Source organism: Gobio gobio, assembly GCF_949357685.1.
Source record: "Gobio gobio genome assembly, chromosome: 5".
In the NCBI taxonomy this organism is placed as follows: domain Eukaryota; kingdom Metazoa; phylum Chordata; class Actinopteri; order Cypriniformes; family Gobionidae; genus Gobio; species Gobio gobio.
The window spans coordinates 43,471,773-43,490,742 of NC_137101.1; the positions used below are offsets into that span (position 1 = coordinate 43,471,773).

An 18,970-nucleotide genomic window follows, 5' to 3' on the forward strand; every position below is an offset into this window, starting at 1 on the left:
ATGCTTTATGAACTCGTGCATTCTTTTTAACATGTTTGTTTTTTTGCTTCACATTTGTCACTATTTTAATTTTAATACAGGGATTATCTGGTAAAAATAGTTATACATATTCTATTGTTATATAGACAGCAGAGTGAACAGGACTTTTATTTTGATCTGGATGTATGACGTCATAAGGCTGCGTCGCGCTGCTGCATCTGTTTGGACTGAGGAAAGGTTTGTTTTAAGAGTTTAAGCTGTTTAAATCGATATAAACCATTCAGTGTTATGTAGTTTTTACGAGCGGTGTGAAATTAGTTTTTTCAGTATTGAATGTTACATTGTTATGCTTTATCTAACTTTAATGATGGATATTTTGTGGGAGTGCATTCACTCACGAGAAACAGCAGCGCTGCACTGCAGTAAAGTTAGTTTAACGTTCGTTAGACATTCAGTTTCATACCCATTAAACTCTCTGCGCATTTCATGTTTTCAGCCCAAACCAACTCCGATATGAATAAACAAAAGTTTCACAATGCTTAATTAATACAAATAAAATATATAATAATTAGCCCTATAAATCGTTTAAACACTTTAACTATACACATTGTTATCAAACTAATGCTACAATGTTCAGAAAAATATCCCTTTTTATTGCACAATGCTCTGTTTTTGGAATTAGCATTTCCCATATTTAATAGTAATTTGAGAAATTTGAATATGCAATACCATAAATCCATTAAAATGCAACACTGTTTGCCTATATGTATCAAACCCAGCTGTAAATTACTCAGAATATTATTCTCTATGATGCATAAGGTTTATTTTTCACATTATTAATCTGGTATCGTTCATATACCGTACTGAACGCATTTAAATCCATTAAATGACAACACCGTTTGGCCTAAACGTATCAAACCAACTAAATCACTCAGTATTCTCTATGATGCACAAGGCTTGTTTTACACATTATTTATCAGGTATTTCTTTTATAAAGCTTCTTTTATGAGATTATTAATCTGGTATTGTTCATATACAGTACTGAACCGTTTGACCTAAACTAATCAAACCTACTGTAAAGTTTGATATATAAAAATATACATTATGCAACCCATTTAAATAAAGTTATATATATATATATATATATATATATATATATATATATATATATATATATATATATATATATATATATATATATATATATATATATATATATCACATGTTATTTTAACACGTTTGAATCCTTAACACGTTTTCTTGATTATTCCTTATGGCTTATTTTTATGGTTTTTACACAACACCATGGAGATTGCGTCAGGGACAGGTGAAGTCATGCAGGCATCTTCGGACCAGTGTTCACAACTTACGCACTGAGTCTGAAAAACAGATATAAACATGCTAGAAGATAATTCCACACACCTTAGTAATACTACACAAAGTGTTTCAAAGGCATTCAATTTACCGACATTAAATGGTACGAAAAAGCCATATACCCAGTTAATGACTGGATCTTTAGTCTTCTTCCTTTTGGGAAGTTCTTTTAGCCCACACACAAACCACAGTACTCATCTTTTGAATCTATTATACATGTGAAGGAAACCGAAAACAAAACAGTAACATTTGTGCACTTCAATATTGCACTTATGTTGTGTGAAAATTATATTGAACAAATGAGGCAGATAGCAATATGCTGCCATTTCCTTTCGAAGCTTAGGCCATGTCCACACTAATACGTTTTCGTTTGAAATCGCATATTTTTCCTCGCTGTTTTGGCCTTCCGTCCACACTGAGACAGCGTTTTAAGTAAACGAAAATGCTCTCCAACGCGGATAAATTTCTTCGCGCCGCGTCGTAGTGTGGACTGTGAAGACGGAGGTATTTGAAAACGATGATGCATGTTTAGTCACGTGACGCATATTGTACCAATAGATATGTAGCCTATGTTTATACCGCTATTGTGTTGTGCTATTAATTTTCACACAGTTGCTAAAATATATTACTTTGCACACTTCATATCACAGTTTTGCAAGGATGGCAGAAAATGTACTTGCATTTGCAGTACTGTGGCCAAACGCGAATGGAGTTGCGTTTTAGACCAAACATAATAATGGTTGACTGAGTTTGCGACCTGGACGCATCAGTGAATGGTGAGATATTTTGCTATATAAAATTATCCTGCCAGAAGAATTTTGTGGTAACTTTATAATTTCTGTATCATCTCCGTGAGCTTTTATGAGGTTTTACGCATGCGCAATAAGTTGAATTTGACGTTTACTGACGTTTCAGTGTGGATGAGAAACTTTTGGAAAAAGCTAGTGTGGACGGAGAGCGTTTTGAAACGAAAACTCCGTTTTCAAATCTATCCGGATTAATGTAGCGTTAAAAATTCATATTTTTGATGGATTAATGTCCAAGACATCAGAGGCCTGTTGCATGAAGCTAGCTGAACAAACTGAGTTTCACAGTAGGTTTAGAGTTTATAAATTCAACCTGGTTTAGATCAAGTTCAACGGTCTCTCAAAGCTTGGCATAAACATTCTCTGTCAACTCAGGTTTAATCCAGAGTTTGTGATTAACTCTGAAGCACATGCGCCTGAAAGTGAGACACGTGTGGCAAACAGCCAATCACAGTGTCCGTTTGATTCACTTCTCGCAAGAGAGACGGTGCAATTCACTTCTCTTCTGAAGATTGAGAGATATGAAATATTATTACACAATGTTCTTTGTAACTTTTTATTAATCAAAGAATAAAAAAAAAGAAAAGAGCATCACATAACATACAAGAGCTGCAAGTCATTTTCTCTTTGCCTTTTGTTGTTTGATTCACATTAATGGCTCAATCGTCAGCAGGTTTATTAGATGCTGCCCCTTTTAGACCAAAATGGAGATCTAATCATATCATTCTCCCATTGATTTCTCCCAACTATTTACGGCCATTTAAGATAAATGTGTGTTTAAGTGAATACTCTCCATGCTGGTCATTTTGAGATATAGGCTATTTGTTGTGTATTTGATGGTTTAGTCGCGCAAGTCGGTCCGTTTCGCAGCGTGCGCGGCGCGCACACATACACACACACACACACACACATACCCCCGCCTTGAACTTGGAAACGGCGTCTATTGCGCGGATTATTGTGCTTTTAATTTTATCAAACACGTCCTGCAATTTAGCCATAGTGGAGAGAGCATTTGACACCAATCACGGATTGTGCTGAATCTGACGTTTAATGCATGTTTGGGGAGAAATGACAGCGCGCGCTGTGAAGGGAAGGAAGTTGCGCTAGACGGAACGCGGGTATATTTTATAATAGTTTTACCTCATATCTTTTCATAATCCTTGGGGGAAATAAAAATAAAGCGAAAATAAGATTAATATCACAGTCCTAAAGTGTAAGCAGACTACATTTTTGTTTAGTTCTCTGGCAATCGTCAATCTCTCTCTCTCTTTTACAGTGTGTAAGTGAATGTCGTGATATTACTGATCATGTAAAGATTTTGCAGCGGCGCTGAAAATCCAGCGGCGGCGCTGCGCCGCTGTGAATACATTGTAGGGGAAACACTGGGATGAACACTGCTAAAAACCAATCCACCTTCGTGAGCCCGAAAAAACAGAGTTTGCTCAAACTAATCTCGAACTTACCTGGGTAGTGGGTAGCCACAGGAATGTTGGGGAATTGGGCAATTGTTTGTTTTGCCATCTGTAGGAATTTAAGGGGGGTGGGGGGGTCACAACTGCAAATTTATTTTCTTACTTATTTTACCTCCCATCACAAAATACCCCACAACTAGTAGCATCCTTTTCATTTTTCCTGGCTGCCAATTGATCCTGGTCCAGTCTTATTTTTCAAGCATCTTTTGGCGCATTCTGAAATACTTTTTGAATTAATAAATTCAGAGGTACTGGTCATAGCCACTATTCCTCAATAATCTTTGAAGTGTAACCTTTGTGCTTTACTGGAATTTCTGTCCAGCTCGTTTCGAATCTTCAAGGCCCTCAGTCGTAGAATCCACAACAGAAATTTGTCCCGACAAAGTGTCAAGATACTGCTCACAAAAGGAAATAAACATAATATTAATGCTACATTAACTCTTTAAAAGTACACTGTAAAAAATGAATTATGGTTTAACATAAAAAAGTAAGTTACCTGGTTGCCTTGTTTTTAAGTTAATTGAAATTTAAAACATTTAGTTAATAAAATGAAGGAGATTAGTTTAATCACAGAAACTCAAAATATTGTGTTATCTAAACTACATAAATTATCTAAGTTGATTTGACAAAAGGAAAAATGTTGTGATAACAAATCATCAAAATATTTGTTTTACAGTGTATGAATGTGTGTGCACTTGTGTGTCTTTAGCTGCGTTTCCATTACAGATTTATGCAAACTTTTGCGATATTTTCTAAATGTCGATTAAGAAACTTTTTTGTAATGACGCCGTTTCCATTAACCGATGTTATGCGACTATTTATCTCGCGATAAGTCATTCTGAAAATTATGCCACGTATGTTGGTAGGTTTATGTATATCCCATTTTCCTTCCCTCCCTTTGTACTGTCACAGACCTACCTCACCATTTATCAGTTTTTGTGGACAGAGTATTGAACTCTGCACGTCTCACAACCAACTCTGTGTCTGGACATGTCCACAAAAACTTCACTTAAAAATAGGTAGAATCAAATGATTTTAGAAGGATTTGCATATTTCAAAAAATTAGATAAGGAATATGTTTGCCGTTAACTCTAATTGTTATTTTGTTGCATGGCTTGCCTGTTCAGAAACACTCATTTCACATAGTTTTCGGTCTTTTGGCAGGCTGCTGTCTGTTTTATCAACCTTTTTGGGGGGCATTACTTTCGTTTTAGGTTTGGGCTCTTTCTGGAATCGAATAGTACTTTGACTTCCGATCTTTTCTTGATGCTGGATCTTCCCGTTTAGCCAAGCTTTCCTCTGCAAACACCACACTCTTCTTTGGCCTCAATGGCCCAACAAGGAGGTTGTCAGGTAGATTGTGATTAATGATGTGCTCTCTATATCTCCCTTTGAGAGAGGCATACATTCTTTGAATTAATTCTGCTGGTCTGAATTTTTTTTCTTGTGAAGAATGGAATTTTTCACGATTACAAACCATGTTCCGACAATTGGTGTCTCTTGTCTTGTCTGAGTTTGATGCATGGTCTGTGTCCTCTTTGTCAGATGCATATTTCCTCAAATCCCCTAAAAGTACTCCACTCCATAGTGAGTAGATTCCCTTGGAGTTATCCATTAGGAAAGTTGTGTTCATCTTCCTCTGTGTGAACATTGTCTTTCGCTTCCTCAAAGACTTTCTTGAACAGGCTTGAATATGGAGATCTACCCACAATCGTCTTGGCTGACCTCCTTTCTTTCGTTCTTCATTTTCCCACATGTCAACCCCCTTTTCCACCAAGGCAGTGCTAGAGCTAGATCGGAGCCAGAGCCTAGTTTCAAATCGGTTCTTTGTGTTTCCACACCCAAAGCCCCAGCTCCGAGCCAGGAAAAGTGGTTCTTAAGTAGCACCAAAACATTGCTGGGCTAGAACAGGGCTAGAAGTAAAAACCAATTACGTCAGGCGCTGGGGGCGGGGTCAACAAGACCAACACAAACTTGAGATCCGCCATTGTTGAAATAGCAGCTAATGGAGCTAACAGCTGCTGCCCGTTTGTAATCTCCGTCTATACAAATTACGGCAAACTGCATGAATGCGTTGGATTCGCTGTGTTTTCGTTGTGTTTTGATGCCGATGTAGGATCGTAAAGCCATGTGAATGAATAGTAACGCAACGTTTGCATTGTTGATGGAAGGCTTGTTCGCAGCGGTGCTGTGCAGAGACCGATCGCTGTATGATAACGAGTCCAGCGAGAGCATATGACTCCTTATGCTTTTGATTCACTCATGCGTTTTTTTTTTTTATATATCATACGTGAATCAGTCTGCGCAGCGTCGATGCATCTCAAACAAGCCTGGTGTGTTTGTGTTTCCCGCTGCCCAGGGTTGCCAGGTTTTCACAACAAAACCCTCCCAATTGCTACTCAAAACAAGCCCAATCGCGTTTCAGGGGGGCTTCCCCGGTGAAAAACACATTTGGGGGTAAAATGTGTTTTTTTGGCATGGTTGCCTACTAAAATTTGCATTCCCGGGGCTAAATATCACATAATTGGGGTCGCTTCAAGCCGCGGTCATGAAAAGTAGCCCGCGGCAACTCGCTAGCGTTGCTGAGAAAGATGAGACGTATACAGTGACATAAGACTTGGCTCTGTTGTGGCTCTCAGCAGTGGAAAAGCAAACGGTTCTTAGAAGGCTCCTCAGTCGAACCAACTATGAACTGGGACTAGCTCTGGCTCTGAACTAGCTCTAGCACTGCTTTGGTGGAAAAGGGGTATCAGTGTACTCTTCATCTATGATGTCGACCATGGCCTGTTCTCCTTCATGTCTTATTAGGCCTTTAAGAAATTGAAGGCTGTTATCTCTATCCACCTAAACTAAAAGTCCTGAGATAATTTATATCCTCTGTGTCCTCATTGGCTGTATACCTGCATGATTAGTGTTAAGGATGCTCAACCTTTTACCTAATGCAGGGTCTTGATTGGCTGTTTGTTCGCATGATCAGCACACGCAGTCACTGTTTCGAGTGTCCCCAAAACTTATTTTTAAAAACCCCAACATTGATTCAGCAATAGTATTAAGTCTTGTTGTTGAATAAAATTTGTTTTATCCGTTTCAATGTAACACAACAGAAAAAAAACATTTAATGTTATACAAAACAGTAATAAAACTTTAAAAATGCACAAAAGATATAATTGCTAAAATACAGATTTTTTTATTTAAATGGATTCAGTACTGTATATGAACGATACCAGATTATTAATCTGATAAAAGAAGCTTTATAAAAAAATTCCTGATAAATAATGTGAAAAACAAGCCTTGTGCATCATAGAGAATAATATTCGGAGTAATTTACAGCTGGGTTTGATACTTTTAGGCCAAACGGTGTTGCATTTTAATGGATTTACGGTATTGCATATATTAATTTTCAAAATTATTATAACATATGGAAAATGCTAATTCCAAAAACAGAGCCTTGTGCAATAAAAATGATATTTTTCTGAACATTGTAGCATTAGTTTGATAACATAATGTCACAGTTAAATTGTTTAAATGATTTATAGAGGTAATTATTATATATTTTATTTGTAGTAATTAAGCCTTGTGCATATCTGAGTTGGTTTGGGCTGAAAACTGAAATGCACAGAGTTTAATGGGTATGAAACTGAATGTCTAACGAACGTTAAACTGCGTCTCATTTCACTCTCTGTAAGGTGTATAAGTTTATCATAAAGTCGAATTAGTTCACTGGCTAGTAGTGATGGAGAAACTGAGCTTTTCGAAACTCTGAATCAATTTAATTAAATACTTTGTAAAACAATTCAGTGATTCAAAGTGCGGGAATCAGGACTCGTGCCGCTCAAACAGTGCAAATAAACGAGAACTTCAAACACTAACGTGTAATAACAACTTTTACAAAAAGAGCTGCTAATATGCTAAGGAAACTGTATTCATTTAAATATAATCTATAAATCATTAGATACCAAATGTAGATCATAAATGACTAAATATGAAATTACTATATAGCTTGTTCTTTTATTAATTTGCAGTGTTCTACATTTGGTATGACTAAATATGAAATTACTATATAGCTTGTTCTTTTATTAATTTGCAGTGTTAGTTTTTTTCCTACCAGTGACTGTCTCAACCAGCTCTAGTTCAGTAGTTCACTCTCAAAGATGTAGTGTGGATTAATTTTTCTTTCTGTTAATTATTAAACAGGACAAACACACAGAAAAACTCCTGATGAAGTGACTGAGATCCATGTGACACTATTATAAAGATGGCGTTTATTAAAGAGGAGAGTGAAGACATGAAGATTGAAGAAACGTTCAGAGTGAAACAAGAAGAAACTGAGGAACAAACAGGTTGGTTTCATTCTCAAAGCTGAACTCAGTTATTTGATCCTTATTAAAATCTCCAGCTTTACAGAAATGAAGGATATGCTAAATATTTACTTCTAAGGATGTGTTCACACTTGTGCAGCAGGCGCAATATTACGCAGTGCCTGAAAATAGGCTAACTTCCGTAAACATAACCAACGTGACAACCTGCTTGCACAGGGAGCGTGCTGAGGACTATTTTCAGGTGCTGCGTACGGCAGCAAAGTTCCTTGATTGTTACGCAGGGATGAGAGTATAGTTCCTAGCCATATCGTTCTAGAAAATCGCAACTTTTCTTTTTCTGTCGGTCTTAGTACACGATGTAACTACAGAAGAGTCAAGTTTTAAATAGGACAAATATTGAAACTAGGAATTGAGGGCGCATCAGACACAAATTAATCTTCCAGATGATTAGTTCAAACATAATTCCACCCAAAACCAACTCAACACTCCAGACCCTCAAAAATCAACCATCTACAACCCCAGCTAAATGCTTTATTGCCTTGCAAACTTAGAAACAAATCAAGATAACGACAAAGTTGTTTGATCACAAGACAAAGAAAAAAAACAGGGGCCTATTGCACAAAACTAGGATAAGGGATTAAGCCTGGATATCTTGGTGATCCTGGCTCAATTTATCCATGATCCGGTTGCACTAAAGCTGGATAGGGGGACAGTAGGATGTTATGGTATAATATTACCATGGAGATTCATTCTGTGGAGCTAGCCTGCTCCAGACCAGGCTAAATTCCAGGATCTATTTAATCTCATCCCTTATGTCAGTCAGCAGTCACCACAAACGGAAACCAATAGTTATTCCACTGCCCACTATATATTGTTATCAATCACTAGACCCACTGTCATTATTTGAACGTTTGTTGTCATTAATTTCAATTTCAAATAATTTTGGATAAATTATGATTTTTAGATGATGTTGCTATCATTAGATAATTTACAGTTTCCCATAGACTATAAGGCTAGCTATAAAATTATAGAATATTAGGGCCACAGAGGAAAAAAAAGAAAATTCACAGACTTCGAGAATGAAGTCATAATATTATGATAATATAACCCATTTTTCTTTTCCACAGAAAGAACCAGCCTAATAAATGTATGACTTTTTCCTTCTTCCTCAGTGTGGCCCTAATACTCTGTCGTATAAAATGCACATTCCATAGGGTGAATTCAGGGTGATTGGGACACTTTTTCCAAGTCATCTCAATGGCAAAAAGTGTCCCAGTTACCCTGAATTCACCCTAAAAATTTAAAAACACAAAGTGTAACATTATGTTCCTTTATTGAATAAGGATAAAACAAAGCAGGTAAAGCACAGAATCGAAGCATATTATACAACAAAAGGATAAATTCACATTCAAAGGTCTGTATATAACACACCCCCGCATGTCTGCACACTGAAATAAATGCGGGATAAATCCATACACATCAACTGAACAGACAAATGAATGGATGCAGCCTCCCTGCGAGCTTGTATTACACACAGTATATAGCACAAACATCATAAGAGGCCAAATTGAAAAAGAAAAAAAAATGTCCTCTGCCACCGCAGGACATTTAACCAAATTTGAAAGCACACATACTAACTAAAATAATTCAACACATATTGGTCCCTCATCAGGGACCACTGTCGTCATCAGGGAAGATTGCCGCATTGTCCCAGTCCATGGCTGGTGGCCTCTGGGGGCCCTCTCCTTCCTCAGGCAGGCCACATTGTGGAGGACAGCACAAGCCACAGTAATGTCACATGCCCTCACAGGGCTGACCCTTAATTTGTGAAGGCAGTGAAAGCGTGCCTTCAGGAGGCCAAAGGTCATTTCAACTCTGGCCCTGGTCCTGGCATGGGCATGGTTGTAGGCCTGCTGTGCTTCCTGGGGGTCTGTGAAAGGTGTCAGGAGAAAAGGCTGGCAGCCATACCCCCTGTCTCCCAGCAACACACCAGAGAGTTCACCTGTCAACACAAAATCTCACCATTACTACCTCATAAACAGTGATATTCTTGACACAGTCATGATGTAAAAAGTGGTTATTAATAGGGGTTGTATGTGTGGCTCACCTTGTGATAGGCGCTGATAGATTTCAGAGGCCCGAAAGATTCTGGAGTCATGGACTGAGCCAGGCCATTTTGCCACAACATTGCTGATCACACAGTCAGCATTGCAGACCATCTGAAATCATAAGATGAGGAATATTAAACCAATCAATGCACATCACTGGCAATGCACAGTGTTCATCAATGGACAATATCAAAAAGTTATGCTCACCTGAACATTAATGCTGTGAAAGGATTTCCTATTCACAAAATCTGCCTCATGGGCACCTGAGGGGGCTTTTATCCTTATATGTGTACAGTCCAGTGCACCAATAACATTGGGGAAACTGGTCACACAAATGAGTATCCTACTATGAGAGTTAACAGCTGTCCTGTAATTTGTAGATCCTCTTACCTGCAATCCTATAGAACTCCTCTTTGATGTCACAGAGTCTTCTGTGGCCAGGGAAGGAGATGAAGACATCTAATGCTTTGATGCCTTGTCTGTGGGTATTCTTTTTCACTGCTAAAACAGTACAGACGATGTGTGAGCAGGCACCTTCTGGGTACAATATATGCTTGTGTATTGTTAAGCATTAGTCAGGGCCCTTACCGTTCTGCGGAATGTTCTTGTATTTGATTTTGACTTGCTGCCATGTCCGTTTTGGCCCGGTCATGTTTAATCTACATCACACACACACACACACACACACACACACACACACACACACACACACACACACACACACACACACACACACACACACACACACACACACACACACACACACACACACACACACCACACCACACACAAAAAGAGACACTTTCTTTATCACACCAGAACATTCAATGGAGTCAGTGAGCAAGCGACCTTGGGTCCTTTGAAAGGCGCTATATAAATTAAAGTGATATTAGTGGTCGTTATTAGCTCATCTATTTATTCAATTCAATTTTATTTATATAGCGTTGTGTCATTGTTTCAAAGCAGCTTTACATTAATAAAAGCAGGAGAACACACAGAAAAATCGGTGGACAACTTAAGAAGCACAGTACAACGGCTAAGAATAAACCGTACTACTGAGTGTAGTAATAATGTAAGGCTTTGATAATAATTGATCAAAGCCTTATACAGTGTGATGGAGTCACTTTACACAATTTAACTCATATCTGCAGTCCATGTAAATAAATTCAACTGTTTCATAATCAGAGTACAGCTGCGTTTTTGGAGATGTGAATTAACTATTTGGATTGTAATTGTGATGTTTCAGCGGAGCGGTGGGTGTGTAATTGTGCACTACTTACGCATTCAGGCGGTCTGCAATACTTTGCCACGCTTTTTCTCTTTGCTTTATCACTGTGGCGGTGTTGCCTTTCTTAATTATGTCTTTTACCTCCTCGTATACCTCCATGAGGATTTGTGCCTCTGACGAAAAGTACGCCGCTCTAGTTGCCATGGTGAATCTGTGATCGGTGGCGGGTCTCTTTGAGTGAGCCGTGAGCGCGCACCTATCCAGGATTGGTTTCACCTGGCTTGATGAATCCATGTCTGCTCATCCTGGCTTGCATCACTCACAATTGCTGTAATTATGTAACTATTGAATGAGTGAATGAAAGTGTAGAATGTATCATGTTCTTATAATAAGGAATCAGGTCTAAATGTACTCTCTGCTTAGAGCAGGAAAGTAAGAGACCACAGGTAATCTAATTTACGATGAGGGTGGGGACACAGTCCCCTCTGAACCAAAGATGTTTACCAATTGGTCAACCTGTCCAGGAGGATGGGCAGACATTTTGAGTTTAAATCTCAGAACATGAACAAAGAATTAGTTCCTAGGCAGTTCCAGAATCCGTTCAAGTTGAGTCAAGATGCAGGAGACATAAGATGACGAGATAGACGATCAGATGATCATTACAGACCAAGATCAGAGAAAATGGGTTAACGATTTAATTTCAAGCCATCTGAATACTCTCCTCTCACTTTCCCTTCTTTTACTTAAGTTTATTTTATTTCTGTTGAGTGTCGTGAAATGATAGGAGGGTTAAATTAATGATGTTATAAATGCATATATTGATAGAAACTTGGGATTTCATAATTTCTCTCTCTTAAAACTCATTCTTTCCTCACTTTCTTCCTTTCTGCAACGCGTGTGAATGTGTATGTGTGCGTGTTTAATTTTAGTTTTATGTGTTCGAGTAATCAATAAAGTCTTGTTTGTATTTAAAGAAAAGTGTTCTTGTGTTATGTGCTAACTAATTTAATGTCTTAAACTGCCGATCTAAGTTACCTGGCTGTTAAATAGTGTTTCACTATTGTTTGGATATTAATTTCCACTGCAGAGTTGATAGTTACAGCCCGTTCAAATGAACGCTGGACGAGTCATTTGCTCGGCCGTAAAATAGACTCTTTCAAAATTCCCTATGAATTAATTCATAGTCTAATCAGATTCAATGATATATGCTTAGCTATGCTAAAAGTGTTACTGCCAAATCCGGAGATCGGCTGAATGGGTTCAAAAACGGTAAAACTCAACTTTTGGAAAATGAGCCTATTTTCAAAAAAAGTAGAGTGTTCCTTAAGTAAAGGATTCTTACAGACTCAAGAGAACAGGGCCAAGCTATAAACCTGATTTCTCTAGCTCATACAGTTTAGTAATGTTAAGAATTTTAGGCTTGAGCCTTTCTGTATATGTCACTACACGCATTTTGCCATCAAAGTATGCTGGCAAGAGTTGTCACTCTAAACTTTGCAAAAACCTGATGATGGGGAATCCCCGCTTGCTTACTGTGAACGCGCAGTACTCAAATTAAGCAACAGAAAAAGAAGAAGAGTTCGACCAATCATAGCACTGGGTTAATTCCCCAAATAGCAAGCGGGGATGATTGACAAATGTGCAAGGCCTATCATTAAAAAGATACAGCAAATCAACAGCAAAACAAAATCCCGCTCGATTCCCACCTTCTACTGCCACCGTTTGACTAAAGCGAGGACAGTACAGTAGTCAGGGTACTTATAACTCCTGGTTCGGTGCACGCGTGTAACGTTACCGAACGGTTTCCGGGTGCAATCTTTAACACTTCACAGTCGGCATGTTTTAAGCACCGAACACACTTCAATCCGAGTTCCTACACGAACATATGAATTATTCAGTCCATTTTATCACGAAATTCAAACGATATATGCCGTGTTGACTCTCTATGTGGCGTGACTGATCAGTGATCACAGTTCAAGCGGCCGGTGGCGTGAACGTGATCATCTGTGAAGGCGATCGATCATCTCTTACTAAAGAATAAACATGAATGACCATCTGAAAGTGTGTTGAGGATGCATTACAACTTACTGTCATGTATCATTTGTGGTGTAATCGCTCAATCAGTGTTTCAACGGTGGAAAGACGTCAATATAACTGCTTGTAAACTAAACAATGTCGTGTATTGTTAGCATCACATTTACGTTATTCATTACGGCAGTCATTCAGTGTCCACAGAATTGTATTTATTAGAGAAATCAACTGTTTCACTAAATATAAGCTCTATATTAGCCTATATATTCATTATATTCTACTTAACCTGTTAGTGATGTCTTGATTATTTCATGCATGTTAAATAAATCTGTCATGAAAATGACAGACACTGTGTATAAATGATTATATTTTCAACAACGAATTGGAGAAAAAAACTATTTAATAATTAGATTTAGAAGTTAATGCAAAAACTGCCTTATGTGAAGTTGACATGTTTGCATACAATGTGTTATTTGAATGTTGATTATTATACCTAAAGATAAATAGCAACTGAATTTAGGCTAATAGTTTGGGCTCTGTTGTTAACCTTTAATATTAATGTGCAAGTAAGGGCTCCCTATATAATTTACAGAAATATCTTCAATAAACTTTTAGATATAATTTAATTAATTCAAGGACAGACATTTTTTCTTCTTCTTCAGTAAACCACTGTTAAATATAAAAAATAAATAAAAAGCAATTTTGTAAAACTGCTGTACCGAACCGTGATTTCAAAACCGAAGTACGTACGAAACCGTCAGTTTTGTGTACCGTCACACCCCTACTGTCAGTCTTTTATTTTTTGTGTAATGCGTCACAACACTTCCTTGAGTTCCAGGCGTAAAATTATTTTTTAAATATTAAATGTGTCATTCTCTTTAAGTCAAAAGAGGTCAACAAACCATTAGCTGACTTTCACTTATATTTAAGATATATTATTTGTATTTAAATATATACATTATATACATTGCCAACTTACAACATCGATATAGCGGTCTGTATACTGGCCTGCTTCACGCCTAGTGATACATTTGATGGCGACCTGCAAAAGGAAATGAAGTTATTCTTTAAGTTCACTAGATGAAAGCACTGATCTATATGGTACAGTTGATGAACATGGCAAGAGTGATTCTACCTGCTGGCCATCGGATTTACAGATGCCTTTACGCACAGTGCCGAAGTATTTTTGTCCAATATCTTCTTCCACTTCATAAAGTTCAGAAAATAGAACTGCAAATTGTACCAAAAACATTTTAATATGTGAGATTCATAAACCTGGAGTCTAAAAATGAGAAGCGTTAAAAAGCAGACGTTTTCCTTACAATCATATTTCTACAAACAGGGAATCAGGAAAATAATGCTACTTGGATTTGTCAACATGACGCATTATATTGGGAATGCCAGATGAAGGGTTAGACATACGGCATGCGTTTAAATACACAGACTTACCAAGAAAAACTAGACTCCAGTGTGAAACAATCAATGGAGGGACAAGAAAGGGTGAAATACTCAGGGGTAGATGGTCACAGGAAAGAGACGGTTCACAACCCAGTTGGATCTTCGCTTCGCTCTGAAGCAGCACCTGGAGATTCTAGAAATGCTGATAGACCTGGAAGAAGATCAGTCAGATCCAGCGAAGCCAGTGGCTGAAAGAAGGATTGTTGTTGTGAACAAACCCAAATAAAAGTACCCCTTACAGTATCAAATAATGTATTACTCTTATCTGTATGACAAAAAAACTATTTTAAGTTCTTTCTGCTCTTAAAAAAATGCAAGTGATTCCCTGTATAGTACGTATAGCAGGGCTGAAAAACACATGTTCCTGGAGTCCTGCAGAGTTAAGTTCCAACCCTGCTCCAACAAAATAAATAAGGGGCATTCACGGAATGTTTTCGTAGTTCCTGTTACTATTGGCGGAAGTACCCACTTTAGTGTTTTCACTGCAGAAACTGAGAATGATTTTAGCTATAGAGAATTATATATTTAGCCTTTTGGGGGACTAAATTAGCTCCCATTTCAGAGTATGGTCAAACTCTGCACAATAGGAATTAACAGTGATGCAAATGTACATAGATTGGCCGAATGTATGGAAAAACACTGGCACCCGCCTTTAAAAAGCCGTAAAACTGTAAAAACAGTTGATTGTGTATAGGATCTAGCATACGTGCTATTAGTTTTAATGTTTTACGTGTTTAAATGTTTTGATGTCTGTTGCTTTGTGGCATTAAACTGGCATTACAATGTCTTTTTTTTTTGTCTTAGACCTGATGCCGTTGAAAGAGGAGAGTCAAGATCTGAATGAAATGGAAGAGAAAGATCCGTACAAGACTTTCATAATTGAAGAAAAATCTTTTAGTATCTCACAGACTGAAAAAACTTCCTCACAAAAAAGTGCTCAAAAGACAGGAACTATAGGTGATTTCACCTGCCATCTGTGTGGATTACGTTTCAAAAAGAACGGAAACCTTGAAGTCCACATGAGAGTTCACACTAGAAGGAAGCGTCACCCCTGTCCACAGTGTGGAACAAGTTTCACTCAAAAAGGAAACCTGAACATTCACATGAGAACTCACATTGGAGAGAAGTCGTTCACCTGCCAACAGTGTGGGAAAAGCTTCGCTCGGAAAGGACAACTGAACACTCACATGAGAAGTCACACTGGAGAGAAGCCTTTCACATGCCAGCAGTGTGGAAAATGTTTTGTTCATAAAGGACACCTGATCAGGCACTTGGGTATTCACACTGGACAGAAGCCTTTCACATGCCAACAGTGTGGAAAGAGTTTCACTCGTAAAGCACACCTGAACAGTCACGTGAGAACTCACACCGGAGAGAAGCCTTTCGCATGCCAACAGTGTGGAAAAAGTTTCATTCATAAAGCACACCTGAATAGGCACTTGAGTATCCACACTGGAGAGAAGCCTTTCACATGCCAACAGTGTGGAACAAGTTTCGCTCATAAAGAATATCTGAACAGGCACTTGAGAATATACCACTCTGAAAAACAAACACACAACAAGATTGAGAAAACAGCGAACATTTTTTAAATAAAGCATAAGAAAAGCATCTGATCATATGTCAACGTGGATATGTATGAGATGGTGAGATGGTGGTCCAGTGGGTTAAACCATGGAACTGATAAGCAGAAGGTTGCTGGTTCGATCCCAGCGGTCACCACCAGTGTGTCCTTGAGCAAGGCACTTTACTCCATGTTGCTCCAGGGGGATTGTCCCTGTAATAAGGGCACTGTAAGTCGCTTTGGATAAAAGCGTCTGTCAAATGCATAAATATAATATAAATATATGTTTGCACAAGCCCTGCAATTTGGCAATTCTAGTAAAGACATTTATTTATATCTCACTTTATAAAATAGATTGCTTAAAATCAAGCAGATTAAACATGTATTAAACATGAAAAACAGTGTCATTGCCTCGTTTAATCAGATATACAACTTAATTTTCTGCTATATAGCATCTCTCAAGTGTTAATTTTTTACACATTCAATTCCAAACACCAGCAACTTGTGTATCAAGTAAATAAATATTGGAGTCTTTTTTAGAATTTTTAATTGACTGTTTGTTGGACTGGGATTGATTGCTTAAACCTGTGGATAATTGTGTCTATTTATACTTCTCTCCATTATGTGAGAAACTACACCTTGACAGTGAAGTGTGCGGTCATAGCTTGGCGTTGCATGCGTTGGCTTTAGTGTTTAGTGTACAAAGGTGTTTACCAGTTGGAGCGAACTTTACAGGAAAGTTTGCTTTGGCAGGCTGTTTCGAACTCTCAAAACGAGCTCCAAACAAACTTTGGTTTGGCATGATTTTGTTCAAAATAATGTTACATCAGTTTGTTCTTCAGTTTTGCTTGAAGTACATCGGACACATGCCAACAGTGTGAGTTTCGAGCAACTCTGTAACAAAAATCTGAAATATGATAAGTGTCATGACTGGCTTAAAGCAGTGACAAATCATAGGACGTAGCGAAATCTGCATGGTTGCATAAATGTTGAGTTATTTCTGCTTAGCTAATGTCATTGGGCATCAACCACATGGCAAACTCTACAATACTTTTTGTATACCGTTTATTTGTTTAACAGTTTTATCTTATTGATTGATTGATTGATTGATTGATTAGACTTTATTGTCCACCGATGTGGAAATTCTCCTTTGGCTTCTCATAAAAAACACAATTATACACACACACAAATTATACACACACAATGGCCCTCATTTATCAATCTTGCGTACACCAATTTTCCAGTGTACACCTGGCGTACACCCAAAACCACGGTGACTTTGAGATTTATCAATATGGACATTGGCGTACGGCACGCTCAAATCCTACGCCAGCTCAGGAGGTGGTGTACGCACGTTTTGAGTTAGTGCGAAAATGCGCAGAAAAACAATTCCTAACACCACAAAACGCACTGACAAAGATATGCTATATTATGACCCACTGTAAAAAAAACAACAACAACAACAACAAATAAAGCCCTATTCGCACGGGATAAGTATTATCTGGGGACCTCGTGTGATTTAGAAATTACTCCCCCACATCTGAATTTTGCGTGGCGCATTCGCACGGGATACGCTGTGATTTTACTCGAATTTACTGACTTATCTCCCGGATATGATGTTACTTGAAAATGTTTTTTCGTTATATAGCTGTATGAAATTATAAACAGTCGTATCGATATCATTTTGATTGTTTTATAGTAGCCTAATACAAATAATTTCGTATAATAACAATATACGACGGAAGATTCAGTTTCAAAGCTAATGTAAAAGTGCCCATTTAAGCGAGTTGTCATTGTACTGTTCTGTTTTTGTGTTTTTCATTAAGAATAATATTAAACACACCATTCAAGCAATTACTCCCAAATTGTGCTCATTCTAAAGTGAAAGTAGTAGCCTATAATCCGCGCGGCCGCACGAGAAGTCATAACGGTGCGCATTATATGCAGCCTAGCTCCATTCTTCCTGAAAGATAAAGATAGAAATGCGCACAGGACACAAAAACCTTGCAAAAATGATATACGATCCGCCTAATCCCGGCCAAATAGATGCCGATTCGCACAGGACTAATATTATCACAGGACCTCGTGTTCGGTGAAATATGGTAGGTCATTTGCGGGGGAATTTTTACTTTACATATTACAGACATGGCCGATTTGCACGGGATTAAGATCACAGACATTCTCTGCGATTATTACAAATCACCAGAGGTCCCCACATATACTAATCCCGTGCGAATAGGGAAGTAATTATAAACTTAAGTGTTTATTTTTGTGCAACATGGACTTCAATGTTTAATTTGTGTGACTTTACCAAAGCATTTGATTTGTAGGCATATGTATTCCTCCAGTTGCGAGCCTGTGCGCTTTACCTGATGTTGGTTAGGCCCGGCAGCTGCGCACGGACTGGGACTGAAAATAATTCAGACTGACAAAATAATAAAAATGATATTCTTCTTCTTTTAAATAATAATAAAATAAATAATAATAATAACGAAATTCTTCTAAATAACAATAAGCGTCATTAATAATACAAATCATAATAATAATAAGAATCTAACAAATTGTCATGCAATTATATTAATGTGAATGAATGGTACTCCACATCACATCATCATCACTATTGTACACCCCAAT

At 37.8% G+C, this 18,970-nt stretch overlaps 1 protein-coding gene across 1 annotated transcript; it reads left to right on the forward strand.

Annotated features, from left to right (window-relative positions):
* Window positions 1-56: 56 nt before the first annotated feature.
* Window positions 57-17,469, forward strand: LOC307126543 (uncharacterized protein). The gene is made up of 3 exons (XM_079817129.1): window positions 57-216; window positions 7,826-7,971; window positions 15,580-17,469. The coding sequence occupies exons 2-3, from the start codon at window positions 7,887-7,889 to the stop codon at window positions 16,362-16,364; spliced, it is 870 nt and encodes a 289-aa protein (XP_079673255.1). The 5' UTR covers window positions 57-216; window positions 7,826-7,886; the 3' UTR covers window positions 16,365-17,469.
* Window positions 17,470-18,970: the final 1,501 nt, after the last annotated feature.

Excerpts from the sequence above, each read along its gene's own strand:
- LOC307126543 (XM_079817129.1), top strand. The coding sequence starts at position 7,887 with ATGGCGTTTATTAAAGAGGAGAGTGAAGACATGAAGATTGAAGAAACG. Across the intron at positions 7,972-15,579 it reads AGAAACTGAGGAACAAACAG|ACCTGATGCCGTTGAAAGAG; the intron begins GTTGGTTTCATT and ends TTTTTGTCTTAG.